The 19,954-nt window shown below is 43.0% G+C and overlaps 1 protein-coding gene and 1 long non-coding RNA gene across 6 annotated transcripts in view; both read left to right on the forward strand.

Moving 5' to 3' along the window:
- Positions 1 to 3,533, forward strand: part of FABP2 (fatty acid binding protein 2) — a 29,129-nt gene extending 25,596 nt beyond the window's left edge. For all 5 annotated transcript variants that reach the window (XM_072625356.1, XM_072625354.1, XM_072625353.1 and 2 more), the window contains 3 exons: positions 685 to 857; positions 2,074 to 2,181; positions 3,201 to 3,533. In XM_072625356.1, the coding sequence (XP_072481457.1) occupies positions 685 to 857; positions 2,074 to 2,181; positions 3,201 to 3,251 (332 nt within the window). In that variant the 3' untranslated portion in view covers positions 3,252 to 3,533. The remainder of the gene's footprint in view (positions 1 to 684; positions 858 to 2,073; positions 2,182 to 3,200) is intronic.
- Positions 3,534 to 5,685: 2,152 nt separating this feature from the next.
- Positions 5,686 to 13,216, forward strand: LOC140514887 (uncharacterized). The gene is made up of 2 exons (XR_011970766.1): positions 5,686 to 5,824; positions 13,112 to 13,216. It is a non-coding gene; the product is annotated as an uncharacterized lncRNA (long non-coding RNA).
- Positions 13,217 to 19,954: the final 6,738 nt, after the last annotated feature.

Consider the following 19,954-nt stretch of genomic DNA (forward strand, 5'->3'; position numbering starts at 1 on the left):
CAGAGAGCCCTGAAATGCAGTAGGTACTCATTAATTCGGGGATTGAAGTGAATTACATTCACAGTGTTGGCTGATAGTTAGCTGGGCACTGGATTTCAAGTCAGGAAGACCCAGGTTCAGATTCTGCCTTAGTAATTTCCTAGCTGTGACTTTGGACAAGTCCCTTGATTTTTATGTGCCTGTTTCCTTGCTGGCAAAATGAGGAGGCTGGATTTGATGGCTTCTTAGGTCCTTTCCAGCTATGACCATATGAGCCTAGCTAAAGAACAACGTGGAGAACAGAAAAGACAGCTGAGCAGCCAACTATCCTCTCCAAGGTCACTCTCTCTCTCTCTCTCTCTCTCTCTGTCTCTCTCTCTCTCTCTCTCTCTCTCTCCCCCTCTCTCCCTCTCTCTGTTTTTCTCTCCATCTCTCTGTCTCTCTGTCTCTGTCTCTATCTCTCCCTCCTCTCTCCCCCCCCTTTCCCTCTCTCTCTTTCTCCCCCCTCTCTCTCTCTTCTCTCTGTCTTTTCCTTCCTTCCTCCCTCCCTTTTTCTCTTTCTCTCCACAAGCGCACACACTCATGCACACACACACACACGCACACACGCACACACTTCCTCACCTCACAAGGGAAGGTTTGCCAGGATGCAAATCCAAGGAATCTCAATTTGGGAACTGTCATGTAATGTCTTTGATTTCACAGGCATCAACGTAATCAAAAGAAAGCTGGCAGCCCATGACAACTTGAAGATAACAATTACCCAAACAGGAAATAAGGTGATTGTCAATGAATCCAGTGCCTTCCGAACCATAGACATCGAGTTTGAGTTTGGAGTCGAGTTTCAATACAGTTTGGCCGATGGAACAGAACTCACTGTAAGCAGTTTGCTCCTGAAAACATCCCCTTCTTTCTATACCAAATGAAACTATCTCCCATAAACACTTTTCCTTTCCCTTTAAAATTTTTGACAATCAGCTCCAACCTATCTGTCCAGTCCTGTTATTCCTTACTCCCTTTCATTCATTCTTTTTAAAATTTAACTTGCTCCAATTAACAAACATTTATTTTTACTACATCCTACCTTAAGAGAAAAAGGGATCTATGATACAGAAGGGATGGGAGCCAAAGTCATTTGTTACTAAAATACATTTTAATTTAGTAATGTTCTCCCTATCCTCTTCCCATCCTGGAGAGAATTCCAATTCATGGATTCACGGTCATTGTGACCTCGATGATCTCTTGGAATTTAATTACTTTTGAAACCCCTAAATTCATACTTATCTCCTTCAACTCAATGCACATTGTGTAGTGCCTAATCTGTGCCAGGTACTATTCAAAGCATCAGTGATACAGACAAAAATGTCAAGCCTTCCCTCAAACAGCATTCATTCTACTGAGGGGATGTAGTAGGTATCCTGACAAGCAGAGCACTTGGAGGACTCACCCTGTGTTACAAGGAATCTGGATTCAGTTACTTAACTGGTTGGGTGACTCTGGGTCAGTTACTTAATCTCTATCAGTTTCTTCATCTAGAAAATGTGGATAATAATCATAATAGCACATTTTTTCAGGGTCATTATGAGGAGTAAGTGAGATATTATTTGTAAGTGCTTTGTAAATCTTAAAACACTCTATGAATGCTAATTATTATTATTCCTATTAAAGGTTTATCTCAAGCATGGTCTTCTGCATGAAGCCTCTTCTGATTCCCCTAGTTGCTAGTACCGTCCCTCCCAATTACCTTTCATCTACCTACTTCGTATTGATTTGTTTTTATCTACTTTACATTTGTGCTGATGTATGTGTACATATATATACATATATGTATCTGAATATAGCTGTTGTGTATGTATGCATGTTCATATGTACATTCCATTAGCATGGAGGCTCCTTGGGAAGAAAGGCTGTCATTTTTTTGCACTTATATTCCCAGGGCATAGAATATCAGAGGCACTTAATGAATCCTTGTTGATTGATTGATCTCATAAAGACATCCTATACACAGGGAGACAAGTGACTGTCTTACTTTCTGGAATAAGCATGAGATGCTGTTTCCTAAGATGTCCCAAACGCGTTTTGTTTTCTGTGCAGGGGTCCTGGAACATGGAAGGAAACAAGTATGTTGGCAAATTCAAACGAGTGGATAATGGAAATGAATTGAACACTGTCAGAGAAATTGTAGGTGATGAGCTAGTCCAGGTGAGTTATTTAAAAATCATCATACCATAGAGAGAATAAAGGAGTCTTACCAGCTGGTAAATCTTAATGCTCGTACCTCCTGAATAGTATTATTCTTTGTGATTACACAGTAATGAAAAGCCTTCTCTGATACCTCATTGGGGTCCAGTAACCCTGTGCTCTCAAGGGCCCTGTCAGTGATGGCCAGGCTTGGGCAAACAATACTAATCCTGGAAAGGGTCTGCATATGGGTCTGGCCATGACTATATGCCAGTAATTTGAGGAGCAACTAAATTGACTCAGGGAGGTTCATTTTAGAGTTGAATGCAAAGGAATGAATTTTTCAGCCATGACAACTCTTCAGGACCCTTAACTAATGGGATCTGTGCTCATCAAGAGTGCTTACCCTGACAAAGCCCAGGATGCATGAAGTCATCCAACATTCATGAATGGTGGCCTCATGTATAATAAGGATGAGTTAATACGGGATCCCTACTGAAACCTCGTTCATTCCTTGGATCTGAACCCAGGACATTTACTAGCTCTGTGACCCTGGAAAGTTCACTTAACCTCTGCCTGATTCAGCTCTGAAATGAGGATAATAATAACACCTCCCTCAAACGAGAGAAAAAAAGAGACAATAAAAAGTGATTAGCATGATGCCTGGCCCATAATAAATGTTTGTTTCCTTTTTCCTTCCCTAATCAAGGTATTTTGAAGTGGAGATGACCATTATAGGGATGGCAAATTGATTGATAGCTAAATAAAATGAATGAATATAAACCATAAATCTCTTAAAATGAAAATTTAAGAATTCTAAAGAAAATCAAGAAATTTAAGAAAATTTAAGAAATTAAAGCTTAAGAAATGAAAAAAGAAATTCTCTTTTCTATAGGAGGTATTGCCACTAAATAAAAAGAGAGTATTTACTACTGATTTTCAAAAGCTATGATCAATATTGATTTTCCCCTCATTTATTAAAATGTAAAATTTAAATGTAAATTTTAACAAGCATCATTTCCGTGTTTGTTAACTTTCAGAGCTATACATACGAAGGTGTGGAAGCTAAGAGAATCTTCAAAAGAGCTTGAAAATCACTCTGGGGAGCATGACCCAAAACCCTTCCAAAGTGCTTTTGGTTTTTGGTTTTTTGCCCATCAACTATTAATTTACTGCTGAATTCCTTCTCCTGTATCCATTGACTGACTGCTGCAATGTTGAGTCTCACCAAAGGAAAAGAAGCAAAAGCCAATTAGGGTTGACTTTGCTTTGCATGAATCCTCCCAGACCTATTACAGTGTGACACTGTCATAGCTTACCAAGTGAACATGTAATATTTTTTAAGGAAAATAAAGATGGCCAAATTCCTCTCATCCTGACTTCAGTGACATAGAAACACACATTCACACAGGGTGAATGTTCAATGTGTTTGTTGAATGTTCAGTATGTTTGTTGAATGAATGTACAAATGAAACAGGCATGTTGCTCGTCCCCATCATATATACCAACACACCTTCTCCCCCAAAATGCCCTCTTCCAACTCCTCACCCTTCTTCACTCCATTCTCTGTAACTAAAATATTTTCCTTCCACTTCTTAACTGGTGAATTCCTATTCATCCTCCACAGACTGACTCAAATGGCATCTGTTCCAGGAGATCACAAAGGAGCTGCCAAGGCTGGAAATATTCATTTCTTAGGATTATTCATTAATTACTTGAATTCTGGGAATGAAACAACCAAGTACCTAAGGGCCTGAGGACTCCTCTCAGGCTTATCAGACAAGTACATGTCACCAACAGAGATGTGTTTATACTGCAAGCTGTCATTGGCACTGTGGGGAGGTGTGGTCAAGGGGGTCCAGATGAAAGGAGTAGGAAAAGGCAGTTCCCTCCTCCCACACCTGAAATCCATTCCCTCAGGCAACAAACACTTATTAAGCACTTACTGTGTTCCAGGCATTGTCCTAAGTGCTGCATATATAAAGAATAGTACTTGTCCTCAGAATCTCACATTCTAATGGGGGATCCATGAAAATCACATACAAGATATAAACAGGGCAGATGGAAGGTAATGCCCTAGCTTAAGCATAGCAGCTGTGGGGAGTGGAAAAGGTCTAATGTAGGATTTGAACTAAAGTTCTAAGGGAAGTTAAGAGGCAGATGGGGGGAGAGTATTCTAGGCATGAGGAACAATGCAAAGACATGAAAATGAGAGTGGTGGGTGAGAAATAATAAATAGGCCAATGTCTAAACCTTAGCATTCATGAGGGGTGAGGAGACATCGAAGATTAGGAAGAGAGGGGTAGTGCCCATGGAGGCATCCCACTGAGAAGATGCATGTAGAGGACTTTGCCTTCTCAAAGACAACCAGTTCCTCATGCAAGGTAGGGGTGCAGGAAGAGACAGTGGGAGAAGATGTCTGAATGAGGTGAGAAAAGTGGAAGAGAAGGAGGAATTGTCAATGGCCTCAATCTTTTCAATGAAGCATGAGGTGAGCTCTACAGCTGGGATGGGGGGGAGATGGAGGGGATGCTAGGGGAACCCTGAGGAAAAGGGCAAAACATTCACTGTGGAGAGTGAGATAGCAAGTTCTGCAGCTTATTTTACGGCAAAGAAAGCTACTGCTATGGCAGAAATCTCAGACTGAAGAAAGTCAAGGGAAAAAAAGGTGATAGTTTTTATTCTATTTTGATCCGAGTCCCTTCTGCACCATTAGTAAAGTCTGGTCACTTTAAATGAAAGCTAGGGTAGATGATGAAAAAAAAGGGAAAATACCCCAGAAAGCAGAGAGGACCCTTCTTCCTGAGTCCATCCTCATAGAGTAGGCATCATTCACATTTGGAGGATGCCCTAATTCTGCCATGATCACACTCTCTGGTAAAGCTCACATTCTAGTAGAGGAGACAACACAGAGAAAGTTTCACCTGTAAGTCACATGCAAAGGCCCCTTGGTCCTTAGAAGGCAGCAGCAAATCAAATAGTCCTACCTCTCCATTTCCACTGACAAAATCCTATCAGTTTCTCATGTTTAGACATATGGCAGAGCCAAGGACTTGAGCAACAAGAATGTTCTTCCCTGTATTGTATTCACTCTGCTTAGTACAGACTTTTCAAAGGTCCCAAGGTCATCGTAATTCTGTCCTTGGCAGTGTAGTTATGAAATACAAGTGGTGCAGGATAACAAGTGGTGCAGTTGGTGTCCCAGCCCCTGTGCCAGGAGAGGTCTCTACCCTGAGTGCCCCTGTGCCTTTACAAATGGGACAAAGGGAAATACAAAAAGAAGGTCAGCTACAGATGTTCATGTCACCGAAGATGTTCATGGGAAGTAATATGAGATCAGCCAGGTGCAGTCTTTAACAGAATAAAAAGTCATGGTTAGGGCTCAGATGCAATCCAGCTCAGACTCTGTCTAGCTGGGATTGTGTCTGGCCCGCTTGTGAATACAAGCGTTGCAAAGGCTTGGGCTCCTTGAGAGGCAGCCCAATTAGGCGAATCCTTGATAAACTTTGTTTTCTTTGGCTTTAGGAGGGCTTGAGTCGAATTCATTCGAGCACGACCCGGACCGTCGGTATTTTGGGGTTCCCGATCACCCCTAAACCTTATCATTTTTGGTTCCCTGATCCAGATACCTGCTAATCTCAAGTTCTTCTGCTCAAACTGGAAGGTATGTAAGCCTCCCCCTCTCTCTATCCCCTACTTGCTCTCCAAGCACCTTGGACTTTTCTTGTGTGTGCCTAAGTCTCTGAACTTTCTGGGCGCTAGAGAGTTAGAGACTCAGGTTGTGGGTCCATTGGTTAGGCAGTGGACCTGGGAATTCTCTGGATTTCCTAGGCACAAGGATATCAGAGAAAGCTCGGTTATTTTTTGTCCTCTTGTGTATTTTTCTCAAGGCTTACTTCCAAGTCCTCCTTCAAGGAGGTGGGGGGGGGAGGGCGGGGACTTCCAGTCCCAAAGGAAAAAAAAATGGGTCAAAATTCATCAATTCCAAGGCATTCACCTTTGGGCTGTCTTTTACAAAATTGGAAAAAATTTAACTGCTCTAAAGACCTTAAAAAGAAAAAGTTGGTATTCTTTTGCAACACGCTTTGGCCTCAGTATCACCTGGAGGACAACGAAGTGTGGCCCATATTTGGGACCTTACAAAGTGATATCGTTTTAAAATTACAATTATATTGCCTCCAAAAGGGAAAATGGATAGAAATACCTTATGTAAGGGCCTTTGTAGAACTTTCTCAGGACCCCATTCTCAGAACAGATTGTAAGATGCTTGTAGCCAAAGTCGTCCCACAAAAGGGAAGTGGGGGTGAATTGGATGTTTTGGATGACCCCCTGTTTATGGTTCCTAGGATCTTGACCTTACCTCCTTCTCTACCTCCGTTATCGCCATTCCAACCCCCTTTCCTTCCCCCTCCCCAACCCCTCCTGAGTCCTCCTCCAGTTCCCCAACCTCCTACTGCTCCCCCACTCCCCCTGAGTCCTTCCACCTCCCCCTCAGCCACCTCTACCCCAACCTTTCCTTTACCCCAATCCCCCCCAATTCCTGATCCTGTACCTCCTCCCATGCCTCCCCCCCCTTCGGTACCCCTTTCCCCTCCCCCTCCACAACCCCTCCCGAGCCCTACTCCAGCTCCCCAACCTCCTACTGCTCCCCCACTCCCCCTGAGTCCTTCCACCTCCCCCTCAGTCACCTCTACCCCAACCTTTCCTTTTCCCCAACCCCCCCCAATTCCTGCTTCATTTGCCTATCCTGTATCTCCTCCCGTGCCTCCGTCCATCCCGGTAACCCCCGATCAGTTCCCAGCCACTGGGTTTGCTGGAGTGCCTCCCTCTGCAGCCTCTCTTGCTGGGGCAACACTCACTCAGGTCTCAGGCCCCACCCCCACGGCAGTCTCTACAGTATCACTGCCTGTAACCCACCCCTCCTTGGGGACCCTACCTCAGTCCCCAACTATGGGTCTTGCTGGGGTGCCTCCCTCTGCAGCCCCTCTCTCTGGGGCAATATTCACTCAGGCCTTAGGCCCCACTCCCGTGACATTCTCTGGGGCATCTCCCCCTTTGATCCCTACTCTTCCTCAGGTACCAGTGGATCTTTCCCCTTGCCAGCCAGATCCCCTGGCCCTGCAGCCTAATCCAGTTCAGCAGGCATTCCCCAAGCCCACCCTCACAAGAAGTGGGACTTCCTATCTTCCTCCACAAGCCCCTATCTCCACTGGACCCTCAGGGCTGTTTCCCTTGAGAGAAGTACCTACCCCACCCAGTGGGACAACCAGGATGCGTGTTCCGTTCTCTCTTTCAGATCTCCCCCAGATTAAAGAGAAACTGGGGAGATACTCGGAAGACCCCATTAGGTTTACTGAGGGTTTTAGGGACATATCCCTACAGTTTGAACTTTCTTGGAAGGATCTGCATATTCTTTTCTCTGTCTGTTGTACCTTTGAGGAGAAGGGGAGAATTTGGGAACATGCCCAAAAGTTTGGGGATCGGATGGCTAGCAATAATCCCATAAAATACCCCCCAGGAACAGCTGCTGTTCCCATGAGTGACCCCAGATGGGACTATCAAAAGAGTGAGGACAGGGAAAAGAGAGACTTTATGGTAATTTGCCTGATAGGAGGCCTAAAAACTGCATTTCAAAAACAAGTAAATTTTCAAAAAATTAGGGAAATTACTCAGGAAGAAAAGGAAAACCCTGCCCTTTTTCAAAACCGGCTAGTAGAAGCTATTAAAAAGCTTACAAATTTGGATCCTGACTCTGTGGAAGGGGCAATGATCCTTAGCATGTATTTTATTAATCAGTCTGCCCCAGATATTAGGAGGAAACTGCAGAAATTGGCAATGGGACCCCAAACACCTCAGGCCCAGTTACTGGAGATGGCCTTTGGAGTCTTTAACAACAGAGACCTCGTTGAAGCAGAGGAAAGAGAACGAAGGAGAAGGGCCAAGGCCAGGGAGCATGCTCAATTCCTGGCTGCTGCCTTGGCCAGGAAAAGACCCGGGGAGCACCCCTCCAGGGCACCCCCTTGGAGGAAGGCTGGCTGCTTAGGCAGTGGGCAAACCTGCTTTCGTTGCCACAAGAAGGGTCACTGGTCCAAGGAGTGCCCCTCCAGGGCACCCCCCCCAGAGGGAGCCCCAGAAACCAACGCCTGTGGAACCGTGCCCATGTGACCAGAAGGGACATTGGAGGAAGGATTGTTCCCAAGGTTGGAAAAGTGGTGGAGCCGCCCCCCAGTACCCCATCCTCCAGTCTTCTCAAGACTTGGAACGACAGGAAAACCTGGGTGCTGGTAGTGCTCCCACTTTCTCTACCTCTCTCACCAAGCCCTGGGCAAAAACGAAGGCTGAAGGTAATGTTACCCACTTTAACATGGCTAAATTCTCTGCTTTAACCAGTCACTCTGGCTCTACCTGTCCCTTGACCCCTCGGGTCATAGGCATTGAAGGGGAAACTAAGGAATGTCTCCAGACATATCCCCTCCCCAGCCTGCTCAAGAATCTGTTGTTTAAACACTCCTTCCTTATGCCCTCCTCTGAACCTGCCCCCTTGTTGGGAAGGGACCTGATGGTGAAATTGGGTAGCCAATTTTCTCTAGTTAAACCTCCCATCTCCCTTTTGCCGCTGTTCACTATATCTTACCGGGTTTGCTTGAGAGTGTGGGAGACAGTCAGGCCAAACATTTGGGACCCTGGAATTCCAGAGAGAGCTACTTATGCCACCCCAGCCATTGTTAGTCTCTCAGACGCTAAAGTGCTCCCCCATCTCAGCCAGTATCTGATTAAGCCTGAGACCTGGGAAGGACTACAACCTTTAATTGAAAAATTCCTTAAGTATAGAATCTTGGTCCCTTGTCCATCTCCATGCAGCACTGCAACCATTCCCACAAAAAAGCCTAATGGAGAATATGTTTTTGCTTTTGAATGTACTTTTCCTGGGGAATCGAGTCCATATAGACTGGCACGGACAGTTTTGCCCCAAGGCTTTCGAGATAACCCTCATTTGTTTAGCCAGGCTTTGAGAAGGGATTTAAGGCGCCCCGAAACTAGCAGGCAGTAGCTTAATTCATTATGTGCATGATATTCTTATTTGTAGCCCCAAACAGGCAGGTTCTTTGGCTACTGCCTCAGAAGCCCTTAATCTCTTAGGCATTCGAGGCTATAGGGTCTCTTGGAACAAAGTCCAGATAGCATGCTAGTCCATAAGGTATCTGGGCCATGAACTCAAGCCCACCCCTCAATCCTTAACCTCTGAGAGAAAAAGGACGATCCTGTCTATCCCTGTTCCAGCTACTAAGAAACAAGTTCAAGTGTTTTTGGAAATGACTGGATTTGGTAGACTCTGGATTCCTAATTTTGGTTTTATTGCTAAATCCCTTTATGACCCTACTCAGGGCATTGACTCCCACCAAGCTAAAGTTTTTGAGACTCTGAAAACTAATTTGACCACCACCCTATCACTAGATCTACCCAATCTGGCAAAACCTTTCACTCTTGTTGACCTGAAAACTTGGTTAAAGAAAGGCAACAGGCTAATGCATACATTTTATGATTTAATTAATTAATCAATTCCCTATTAAAGACAACGGTAACATAATGCATTATGGAGCCAGAAATGTTCTGGCTACCCAGTGCAGAAATCTTCTGGCTTATATACATTTTGCTGTGAGAAAGGAACTCTCCTAGTTGAACAAATCATAAATTTAGTAAGACGAGACAATTAACAAAGTAATGTTGGTCAGGCCTTGGGATTCCAGCTGTGTAAGCATATGTCTTGGTGATAAGGAAAGAAACCCCACCACTAGTAAGTGGTAGGCTTCCTCCCTTAAACAGATAATTGACATAGGAAAGGGTAAACAATGTTCAATAGAAATTATGATCTAAGATGTTCATCAAAGGAAAGTCTCATTATTCATCAAAGGAAAGTCTTATTATTCAAGATATAGCGTCTTAGGTTAAAGGTCTCCTTAAGGAGTGTAGAGTCGGCCTTGGCTGGCTTTTGCTGACATAGGAAGAGGCACTCTCTGAGTTTACTTCAGAGAGAACAAAGAGATTATTCTAAAATTTTATATTAAACATTATCACTCTGTACATTGATGAAAGGAGAGCACAGGCTTTGGGTGTCTTAACCCACTCCTTAGAACCTGATCCCAGGCCAGTTGATGTTTTTATTTACTCAAAATATGCTTTCCTTGTTCTACATACCCATGGAGCAATCTGGAAAGAAAGGGGATATCTGACAGCAAAAAACTCCCCTATCAAACATGCCCTTCTATGTTTTGGCCTTGCCACAGTCATCTTTAATTCTCTCCAGAGAAATTATCTTTTATGCCAGGGAAATTGTCTTTTCTTTATACTCCTTTTGTACCTGTTTGGTGTGTGTTTGCCTAACCTCCTTGCCAGGTTTGTCTTTTCCAGAGTGCAAGCCATCAACTTCCAGATGACAGCCCAGGCTGTCTGAATCCTAGGTCTCCAGCCCACTGGACCCGGCACGACCCAGATTCTGAACTCTGACCCCTTGAACGGACCCATCGAGGCAGGGACAGCTCTACGCCCCTTGCCAGCAGGAAGAAGTTTCAGAAGCTGAGACCTTCGCCCTTTACCCCAAAAGAATTTGGGTTCAATCTGTTTGAGGGGGGAATGATGAGGTTCAGACTCTGGGAGCCTCCTTGAGCTCCCCTTGAATCTTCCCACTTAATCTGGCCTTTCTTACTCAAATCTAATCTTCCCATTTGTTCCGGCAGTCTCAGGAAGCCCATGGGCTTTTCATTATCATTTCAAGTCTCTGTTGCTCTCCCCACCCTTGATCCCATCAACCCCATACCCATACTGCCCCTATCAAGATCTCTGGATTGCCCCACCTGCTTCCCACCCAAACCCTCCATTGTCTGATATCTCCTGATAGCCTCCAGCTGTTTCCAGCCTTTGACCCTCCTTGGACTTCTCCTCAGGACCCTTCCTAAATCCCTCCTCCCATCACCCTGGACTACCAGACCACCCCCCCAGATCCCTCCTATACTCTTTTCTGTATTTAAGTCCCACCTTGCCTCCATGAAGGCGCTCAGATGCAATCCAGCTCAGACTCTGTCTAGCTGGGATTGTGTCTGGCCCACTTGTGAATACAAGCGTTACAAAAGCTTAGGCTCCTTAAAAGGCAACCCAATTAGGCGAATCCTTAATAAACTTTGTTTTCTTTGGCTTTAAAAAAAAAAAAAGTCATGGTTAGGAATGGTTCTGTCCCATACATCTGAACTAATGGGCTAGAACAGTCGGCTCTTCCTGTCTTTTGTCTCTCCCACTGTGGCAGCCATCTGGGTGCCTACAATAAAACAGATCCATAAGCTTATGTGTCCCCTTTGCCTCTCTACCTTTCACCTCTCATGTTCTCCCTTAGAAGCTTTGCTCAGATGAAGGGAACTGCTGATATTGCTACCACCAGTCACTACTGTTGTGCTGATGCTCCGTGTGTTGGAAGAAGACCCACCACCTCCCTCTTTGCATCTCCTGCTCCCAAAATGATGTCTTTTAAAAATGGATCTCTATTGAGATTTTCTAAGAATTCCAAGAAGCTGCAGGGAGAAAAGAAACCCACCCGCCAGTCTTATCTCTCATGAGTCTCTCTTCCCAGGCTTTTTGCAACTTCATAAGCCTTGCTAAGATGACTGTTAACATCAGGAACACTCTCTCTTCTCATTTCTGTCAGTTCCTTTTCTGTTCAGCTCAGGAACCACCTACTCAAAGACTTTTTTGACATTTAAAACTGCATAATTTGGGTTCCTACAACCTTGATAGACATGCAGCACATTTTGCTTCTTCAACATTCTTTTTCAGTCATGATGGCCAACTTCCATGAACAGGACATGCCACCTCCTGCTTCCCTGATTACACAAATGGCCTGCCTCTGTGTGACTGCCTTGCCCCTCTCCCTTCTAAAAATAACTTTGTCTTGTCTTTGTATATACTTTTGATTTACTTATCTGTGCGCATGACTTCCACTCCAGGAGTATCTAGGTTTCCTGAGAGCAAGGACTATTTTGTCTTTGTATGCTCAGTACCTAGAACAGTGCCCTAAACCCTGCACTGCTTAATAGACATTTGAGGAATTAAAATAATTGACTTAAGTCAAAATGAATTGTAATATTCTCTCCCCCTCCTCAACCTTACATTTCCTCTGAAATCTTTGGATCTCTCCTTTGTTCTCATCCCACCCTCCTCTGCAGACATGTTTGCGTATAGGTTGGATCTTACCTGCCTGTAAACCTCCTGAGGACAGATACTGTTTTTTTTCCCATCTTTGAATCCCCTGAGCTCAGGACCTGGAACAAAATAAGTGCTTAACATCTATCTATGGCTGTCTGTCTGTCTATCTATCTATCTATCTGTAAATCTACCTATGAATATCTATAGATATTTCTATCTACAACTATCTAACCCTAACCCTAAAATAGTGCTGGATTTAGAGACAGAGGAACTGGGTGCAAAACCTGTCTCTTCCATTTAATACATGTATGACCTTGGGTAAGTCCCTTAGCTTATCTGACTTTCAGTTTCCTCAGCTGTAAAATGAGGGGGTCAAGTTAGATGCCCTCTCTGGCCCCTTCCAGCCCTAACACCATCATCCTATTTGTTTCCAATCCTTTGCAACTGAAGGAAAAGAATGACAGGAAGTTAGAGAAGGAAGAGTGTGAGAGTTACTCACTAGCCATCAGCCCAGATTCAAAGCCACATGCTCTTAATTGTAGACAATGTAACTTGTTCTTTTCAAATAATTTGACCAGAAACAAAAGGATAACTTTCCCCATATTTGTGTAAAATACAGCCCACTGTTATTTAATAAAACTTCCTGAAGACCAAGAGCTTAGATTAATATGAGAAAGGAAAATGAGAATGGATATAAAGGGTAACTACAGAAGATGAACGTAGACAATACTTGTGTTCTTTTTTTCCTTTTCTTTTTTAGGTTATACATGTGCAGTCATGCAAGACATTTCCATATTAGCCACGTTGTGAAAGGAAACAGCCAAAAGATCCTCAAGAAAAATAAAGTTAAAAAAGCATGCTTCAATCTGCATCCAGACAGCAGCAGTTCTTTCTCTGGCGATAGATAGCATTTTTCATCATTAAGTCTTTCCAAGTTGTCTTTGATCATTATACTGCTGAGAATAGCTAAGTCATTCACAGCTTATCATCTTAAAATATTCCTGTTACTTTGTCCACAGTGCATTTCACTTGGCATCAGCTCGTGTAAGTCTTTCCAGGTTTTTCTGAGAGCATCCTGCTCAGCATTTCTTATAGCACCATAGTATTACATCATAATCAAATGCCACAATTGGTTCAGGCATTCCCCAGTTGATGGGCATCCCCTCAGTTTCTAATTATTTGTCATCAGAAAAGAGCTGTTATAAATATTTTTGTACATATAGGTCCTTTTCTTTTTTGTTTTTTATCTTTTTTGGATGCAGAACTAGTGGTAGTAATGCTAGGTCAAAGGGTATGCAGGCTTTTATGCCCCTTTTGTGCCCCTTTGCTCTACAAAATGGTTGAATCATTTCACTACTCCACTAAATAGTGCATTAATAGTGCACCTCCCCTCCAATATTTGTCATTTTCCCTTTCTGTCTTATTAGACAGTCTAATAGGTATGAGGTAGTACTTCAGAATTGTTTTAATTTGCACTTTTCCAATCAATAGTAAGTTGGAATATTTTTTTTTCCATAGGGCTATAGACAGCTTTAATTACTTCATCTGAAAACTGTTCATATCTTTTGATCATGTATCAATTGGGGATGGTTCTTATTTTTATGAATTTCAGTTTTCTGTATGTTTGAGAATAAAGGCCTTTATCAGAGAAACTTGCTTCAAATTTTTTTTCACATTTACTATTGTTAGTTGTATTTCCCTCCATCCTATTTGCAACCTCCCCATTTATTCTATTCTGTTTCTCCTCAAAAGTGTTTTGTTCCTGACTATCCTCTCTCCCAATTGGCCCTTGCTTCTATCACCCCGTTCCCCTCCTACTTTCCCATATGGTGAAATAGATTTCCATACTCAATTAAGTGTGTATGTTATTCTATCTTTTCATTATCTTTTCATTTCATTCTATCTATTCATCTAATTCTGATGAGAATAAGGTTCAACTCACTCCCCTTCATCTCTCTCATCCTCCCTTCTTACCTCTTTTATGTGAGATAGTTTACCCCATTCTACCTCTTCCTTTCCCTTTCTTCCAGTATGTTCCTCTCTCAGCCCCTAATTTTATTGTTTTAGATATCATCCCTTTATATTCAAGTCACCCCTGTGCCCTCTGTCTATATACACTCTTCCTAACTGTCCTAATAATGAGGAAGTTCTTATGAGTTACAAATGTCTTCCCGTGTCGGATTGTAAGCAGTTTAACCTCATTAAGTCCCTTATAACTTTTGTTTCCCATTCACCTTTTTATGCTTCTCTTGAGTCTCATATTTAATAGTTTTATATTCTATTCAATGCTGGTCTTTTCACACAGAATGCTTGAAAGTCCTCTATGTCTTGAATATTTTTTTTCCCTGAATGATTATACTTAGGCTTGCTGGGTAGATGATTCTTGGTTGTAATCCTAGTCCCTTTGCCTTCTGCAATATCATATTCCAGACCCTATGATCTTTTCAATGTAGAAGCAGCTAAATCTTGTGTTATCCTGACTGTGGCTATTTCTTTCTGGCTCCTTGCTATATTTTCTCTTTGACCTGGAAGCTCTGGAATTTCACTTTAATATTCCTGGGAGTTTTCATTTTGGGATCCCATTTAGAAAGTATTTCTTTCCATTTCTCTTCTACTCTATGGTTATAGAATATCAGGGCAGTTATCCTTGATAATATCTTGAAAGATGATGGCTAGATCATGGATTTCAAGTAGACAAATAATATTTAAACTATCTCTCCTGGATTTCTTCCTGGATATTTTCCATGTCTGTTGCTTTTCCAATGAGATATTTCTCATCTTTTTTTCATTCTTTTGGTTTTATTTTATTGTTTCTTGATTTCTCATAAAGTCATTGGCTTCCATTTGCTCAATTCCATTTTTTAAGGGATCAATTTCTTCGGTGAGAGTTTGTACTTCCTTTTCCATTTAGCCAATTCTATTTTAAGGAGATTATTTTTCTTCAGTGAATTTTGTGCCTCTTTTACTATTTGGCTTTTCAAGGCATTCTTCTCCTCGTTGGTTTTTCGTACCTCTTTTAGCATTTGGACTATTCTGTTTTTTAAGGCATTATTTTCTTCAGTATTTTGTGTGTGTGTCTGTCTCCTTTACCAAGCTATTAACTCTTTTCTCATGATTTTCTTGCATGGCTCTTATTTCTCTCCCCAATTTTTCCTCTGCCTCTTTTACTTGAATTTTAAAATCCTTTTGGAGCTCTTCCGTGGCCTAAGACAAGTTCGTATTTTTCTTGAACGCATTGGATGTTAGAGTTTTGACTTTGTCATCTTCCTCTGAGTGTGTATTTTGATCTTCCTTGTCATCATAGTAACTTTCTATGGTTAGAATTTTTTCTGTTTGCTCAATTTTCCAGTCTATTTATTGACTTTGTTGAAGTGGGGTTCTCCTTCCAAAGTGGAGGGCACACTGTCCCAAGTTTCAGAGGTTTGTGCAGCTGTTCTCAGAGATACTTCTAGGGAGCTGTAAGTTTTCAGTTCTTCCAAGGTGGCATGATCTAAGGAGAGACGTGTTTACTACTCTCCTGGCCTATCCTCTGATCTTTGAGTGACCACAACCTCTCTTTTCTGTTCTGGAACTGTGATGAGGATCCCTGCTCCACTGAAGCCACAAGCTTTGGTGTGCTAGTGCTCCTCCTTGCCCCAGGATTGCCACGCAGGACTGTGACCTGGATCCAAGTGTGGGAAAAGCAACAAAGTCCTTCCTCAGTACTAGCAAACAGACCCTTGTGCTCTCCTTCCGATCAGTTATTTGACCCTTTTACCATCCGTGAACAGAGAGTTCTGGAAGCAGCAGCTGCTGCTGCTGCTGCTGCTTCAGGGGCTCCCAAAGCCTGTTCCTGGTTTGCTGGGGTCAGGGGTGTGCTGGCGTGTCCTGCACAGGACTGTGCTCCAGTTTCTCCCATGCATGACAGACCTTTCTTGCCAACCTTCTGAGTTATCGTTGGCTGGGAAATTACTTTATCCCTATTCTTTTCTAGGCTTCTGCTGCTCCAGGAGTTGTTTTATGGCATTACTTAAAGGTTTTCGGAGGTGTTTTAGGAAGAGCTCAGGGGATCTTGACCCACAACCAATACTTGTATTGTTAAGAGAAGCCTCTGTCTAGGCAGAGAAATCTTTACATTGAGATCGTTGGAAAAAAACAAATCCAGATTTGATAGACGTATCCTTTTCAGAACTGGCCCCCAAAACAGTCAGGCTGGAGCAGAGCTGTAGCCGAAACGGCCAGAGTTTCTCTCCATGGCACTGAAGTATTTAAGGCGATGTCAGAACTTGCAGCCCCTGAAGCTGTATAAAAACAACTGAGTTTAGCTTCTCCCTAGTTAGAATAATTGGGTAATACAAAAACTTATCCAATGGTGAGATTGAGAGCAGCTGCATTCTAGAGGAATTCCTTTCCAGTCTACTGCAGCCCCATATGTAACCCAAATAGTTCAAGGGCACATTTGTACTTCTTGCCCAGAATGAAACATGGCTGGATATATTTCTGAACTTCAGGGTAAGGCAGAAGTTAGTGAGGGCTATAAGAGTGTTCAGGGGCTGCCAGTTGGTGCTACAGTAGATAGAGTGGCAGGCCCGGAGTCAGGAAGACTCATCTTTCGGAGTTCAAACTTGGCCTCAGACTCTCTTACTAACTCTGTGATCCTGGGCAAGTCATGTACCCTGTTTGCCTCAGTTTCCTCATCTATAAAATGAGCTGGAGAAAGGAACAGCAAACTACTCCAGTATATTTGCCAAGAAAACCCCCCAAAGGGGTCATAGACAACTGAAAATGTCTAAACGATAACAAATAAGAATGTTGTTACCTAAAAAATATCAGCAACAACTCATAAGCTTTAATCTGCTTATTTCCTTCTACTGAAGAATGCCTGATGGCAGGATTTTCCTGTCATGTTTAAGGCATTACTCATGGCTAGAAAGCCTGGGGCCATTTTGGTAGATTTCCTCACTACTGGCTAATTCCCTCTTCAGGAAACTGGGGAAACTCTATCCCTGGTATCCCATCTACATACATCCCCTTCAAACTGAGACTCACTCCCTATACATAAGCGCCTCATTCACCATATTGCACAAGAAAGATTTATTAAAAGACAGAAAATGAAACAGATCCTTGAATGAGAACCCATTAAACCAAAGAAATATATAAATAAGGGTTCTGTGTCTCTCATAACTGAGAATGGGCACATTTTATTTTTCCCAGTCACTCAAACAGGAGAGAGGAATCATTTGCTACAATAATATGACAAACAAAAAAACAAATCATGAGGCCATGTGGTAGAGTGGGTAGACTGGGAGTCAGGAAGTCCCAAGTTCAAATCCTGCCTAAGATGAATGAATGAATGAACAAAAGAATGGGGGGGGGGGGCGGAGAAAGCATTTATTAAGCACTTCTTATGTGTAAAACATGGTGCTAAGCACTGGGGATACAAATAGGAAAGTATGACAGCCCCTGCTCTCAAGTTCCCATTCAAATGAGGGGACACAAGGCACATAGAAAGTTTCAGCTGCAAGTCAGCTAATAGGAAGGTGCCATGGTTCTTAGGGTACAACTCTAAAAGATAGTGATGTCTCTTCTTTAAAGTCATTTCCACTGACAAACTCCTCTACTTTTCATCTCTTCGGTTCCTAGTTAGGCATTACTCTTGGAAACTAGCTGTTAAGGACCCTATTCCCATCCTATCGCATAATAAGTGGAGATCAATTCTCTCTGTTGTCACCTTTTCCTCTTTTCTTTCTCTCTTTCCTCTTCAAAATCAGATAGCTCCTCTTCTCTTCCCCTTCCTGTCACCAAGGCAGCTAAGTGGTTCCACAGCGCTGGGCCTGAAGCCAGGAAGACTCATCTTCCTGAATTCAAATCCAGCCTCAGATACTTTGTAGCTGTGTGACCCTAGGCAAGTCATTAAACCCTGCTTGCCTCAGTTTTCTCACCTGTAAAATGAGCTGGAGAAGGAAATGGCAAATCAATCCAGTATCTTTGCCAAGAAAACCCCAAATGGGATCACAAAGAGTCAGACACGACTGAAACAACTAAATAACAAAACCTTCTCTGAGTCTCAGATTCCTCACCAGTAAAAGTAGTATGTTGGACAGGATGATGCCTAAAGACCCTCCCTATTTCCCTAATATTACCAAAAGTAAAACTCATAGAATCATAGAACTAGAATGGCCCTTCAGAAACTGTCCAATCCAACCTGAAGCTGAACGACCTCTCAAATATTCCTGACAAGCAGTCATCAAGCCTTTGCTTGAAGTCCTTGCAGTGAGTGCTTAAAGTGACAGGGAGCTCATTACCTCCTAAGGCATCCATTTTACTTGAGCTCTGATAGTTAGAAAGTTTTGCTTATACTGAACTGAAATGTGTCCCCTTGCAAACTCTATTATTCATAGCATTTTATCAATGTGAACACTGATAAAAATGTAGAATATAAGCTCCCTCAGGGCAGGGAGTGTTTCATTTTCTCTTTTGTATCCCCAGCATCTGGCACATAGTAGGTGCCAAATCAATGTTTTGGGTTGGGTTCTTTGGTTTTGGGGTGGGGTTTGATTGATTGAAATGCTCAGGACTCAGGATAGATCTCTGGGGCACTCTCCTTCCAGAACGGAATTGATGCCTCCCCTTTTGGTCCAGAATTCAGCCAGTTCTGAATCTACTTAAAGGTACTCTCACACAGCCCAATAATCTCCCCATCTTGTCTAAGAAACTAGTAAGAGATGCTAGGATGCTAGGTTTGATGCTTTCCGGAAATCTCCGTGCTTTATACTTAACTCAAGCATTCCTCTGCTCTAGCAGGCTGATACTCTTGTCCAAAAGGGAGCAGAGGTCAGTTTGGCAGGTTGTGCCTTTGATGAAGCCAGGCTGACTTAATGCCGACACCATTCTCCTTTCTCCAGTCAGTAACATCAGAAGTGACTTCCAACACTTGCTAACTACTTTCTGATCAGCCCTGACTAATCAGAACTGGCTTGACAAGTTTTTCTGTTTTGCATTCAAAGAATCTGTTCCACCTTCTGTTCACTCCAAGCAATCCACCCCAGTCCCATGAATAGCCCTTCACTTCTGGATCCTTGACTATTTATCTGACACTCTCTAGCCATCCTTCTCTGGCATTTTTCGTGTGTGTTTCTTCTTTTTTTCTATCTTCCAAAGGACACTGAGATCCCTTTCAACTGCCAGATTCTCTGGCTGTCAGGGAGAGTAATGGGGCAGAGAGAGTAAACAAACGCCTCATTTGTCCACAGCTCCAGCACTATTTGAAAGACACTGAGTAAATGACTCAGAGTGAGTGTGTGTTCATCCTTCATTGCCGAAGAATACCATGATATCAGAGAAATAATAACATGACTTGCACTTGACTTTGTTTTGAGTGACAGAGGGCTGTGCAGGTCACCAGCCTCACTTCTCCTCCAGAGCCATCTGAACCCAGTGACCACATATTCATCAGGATGCCTGGAGATGGCCCAGGATGAGGCAGTTGGGGTTACGTGACTTACCCAAGGTCACACAGCTAGTGAGTGTCAAGTGTCTGAGAGGAGATTTGAACTCAGGTCCTCCCGACTCCTGCACTGGTGCTCTACCCACTGCACCACCTAGCTGCCCTGAGTAAGTGACT

This window comes from Notamacropus eugenii, chromosome 7 (genome assembly GCF_028372415.1).
Source record: "Notamacropus eugenii isolate mMacEug1 chromosome 7, mMacEug1.pri_v2, whole genome shotgun sequence".
NCBI classification, from domain to species: domain Eukaryota; kingdom Metazoa; phylum Chordata; class Mammalia; order Diprotodontia; family Macropodidae; genus Notamacropus; species Notamacropus eugenii.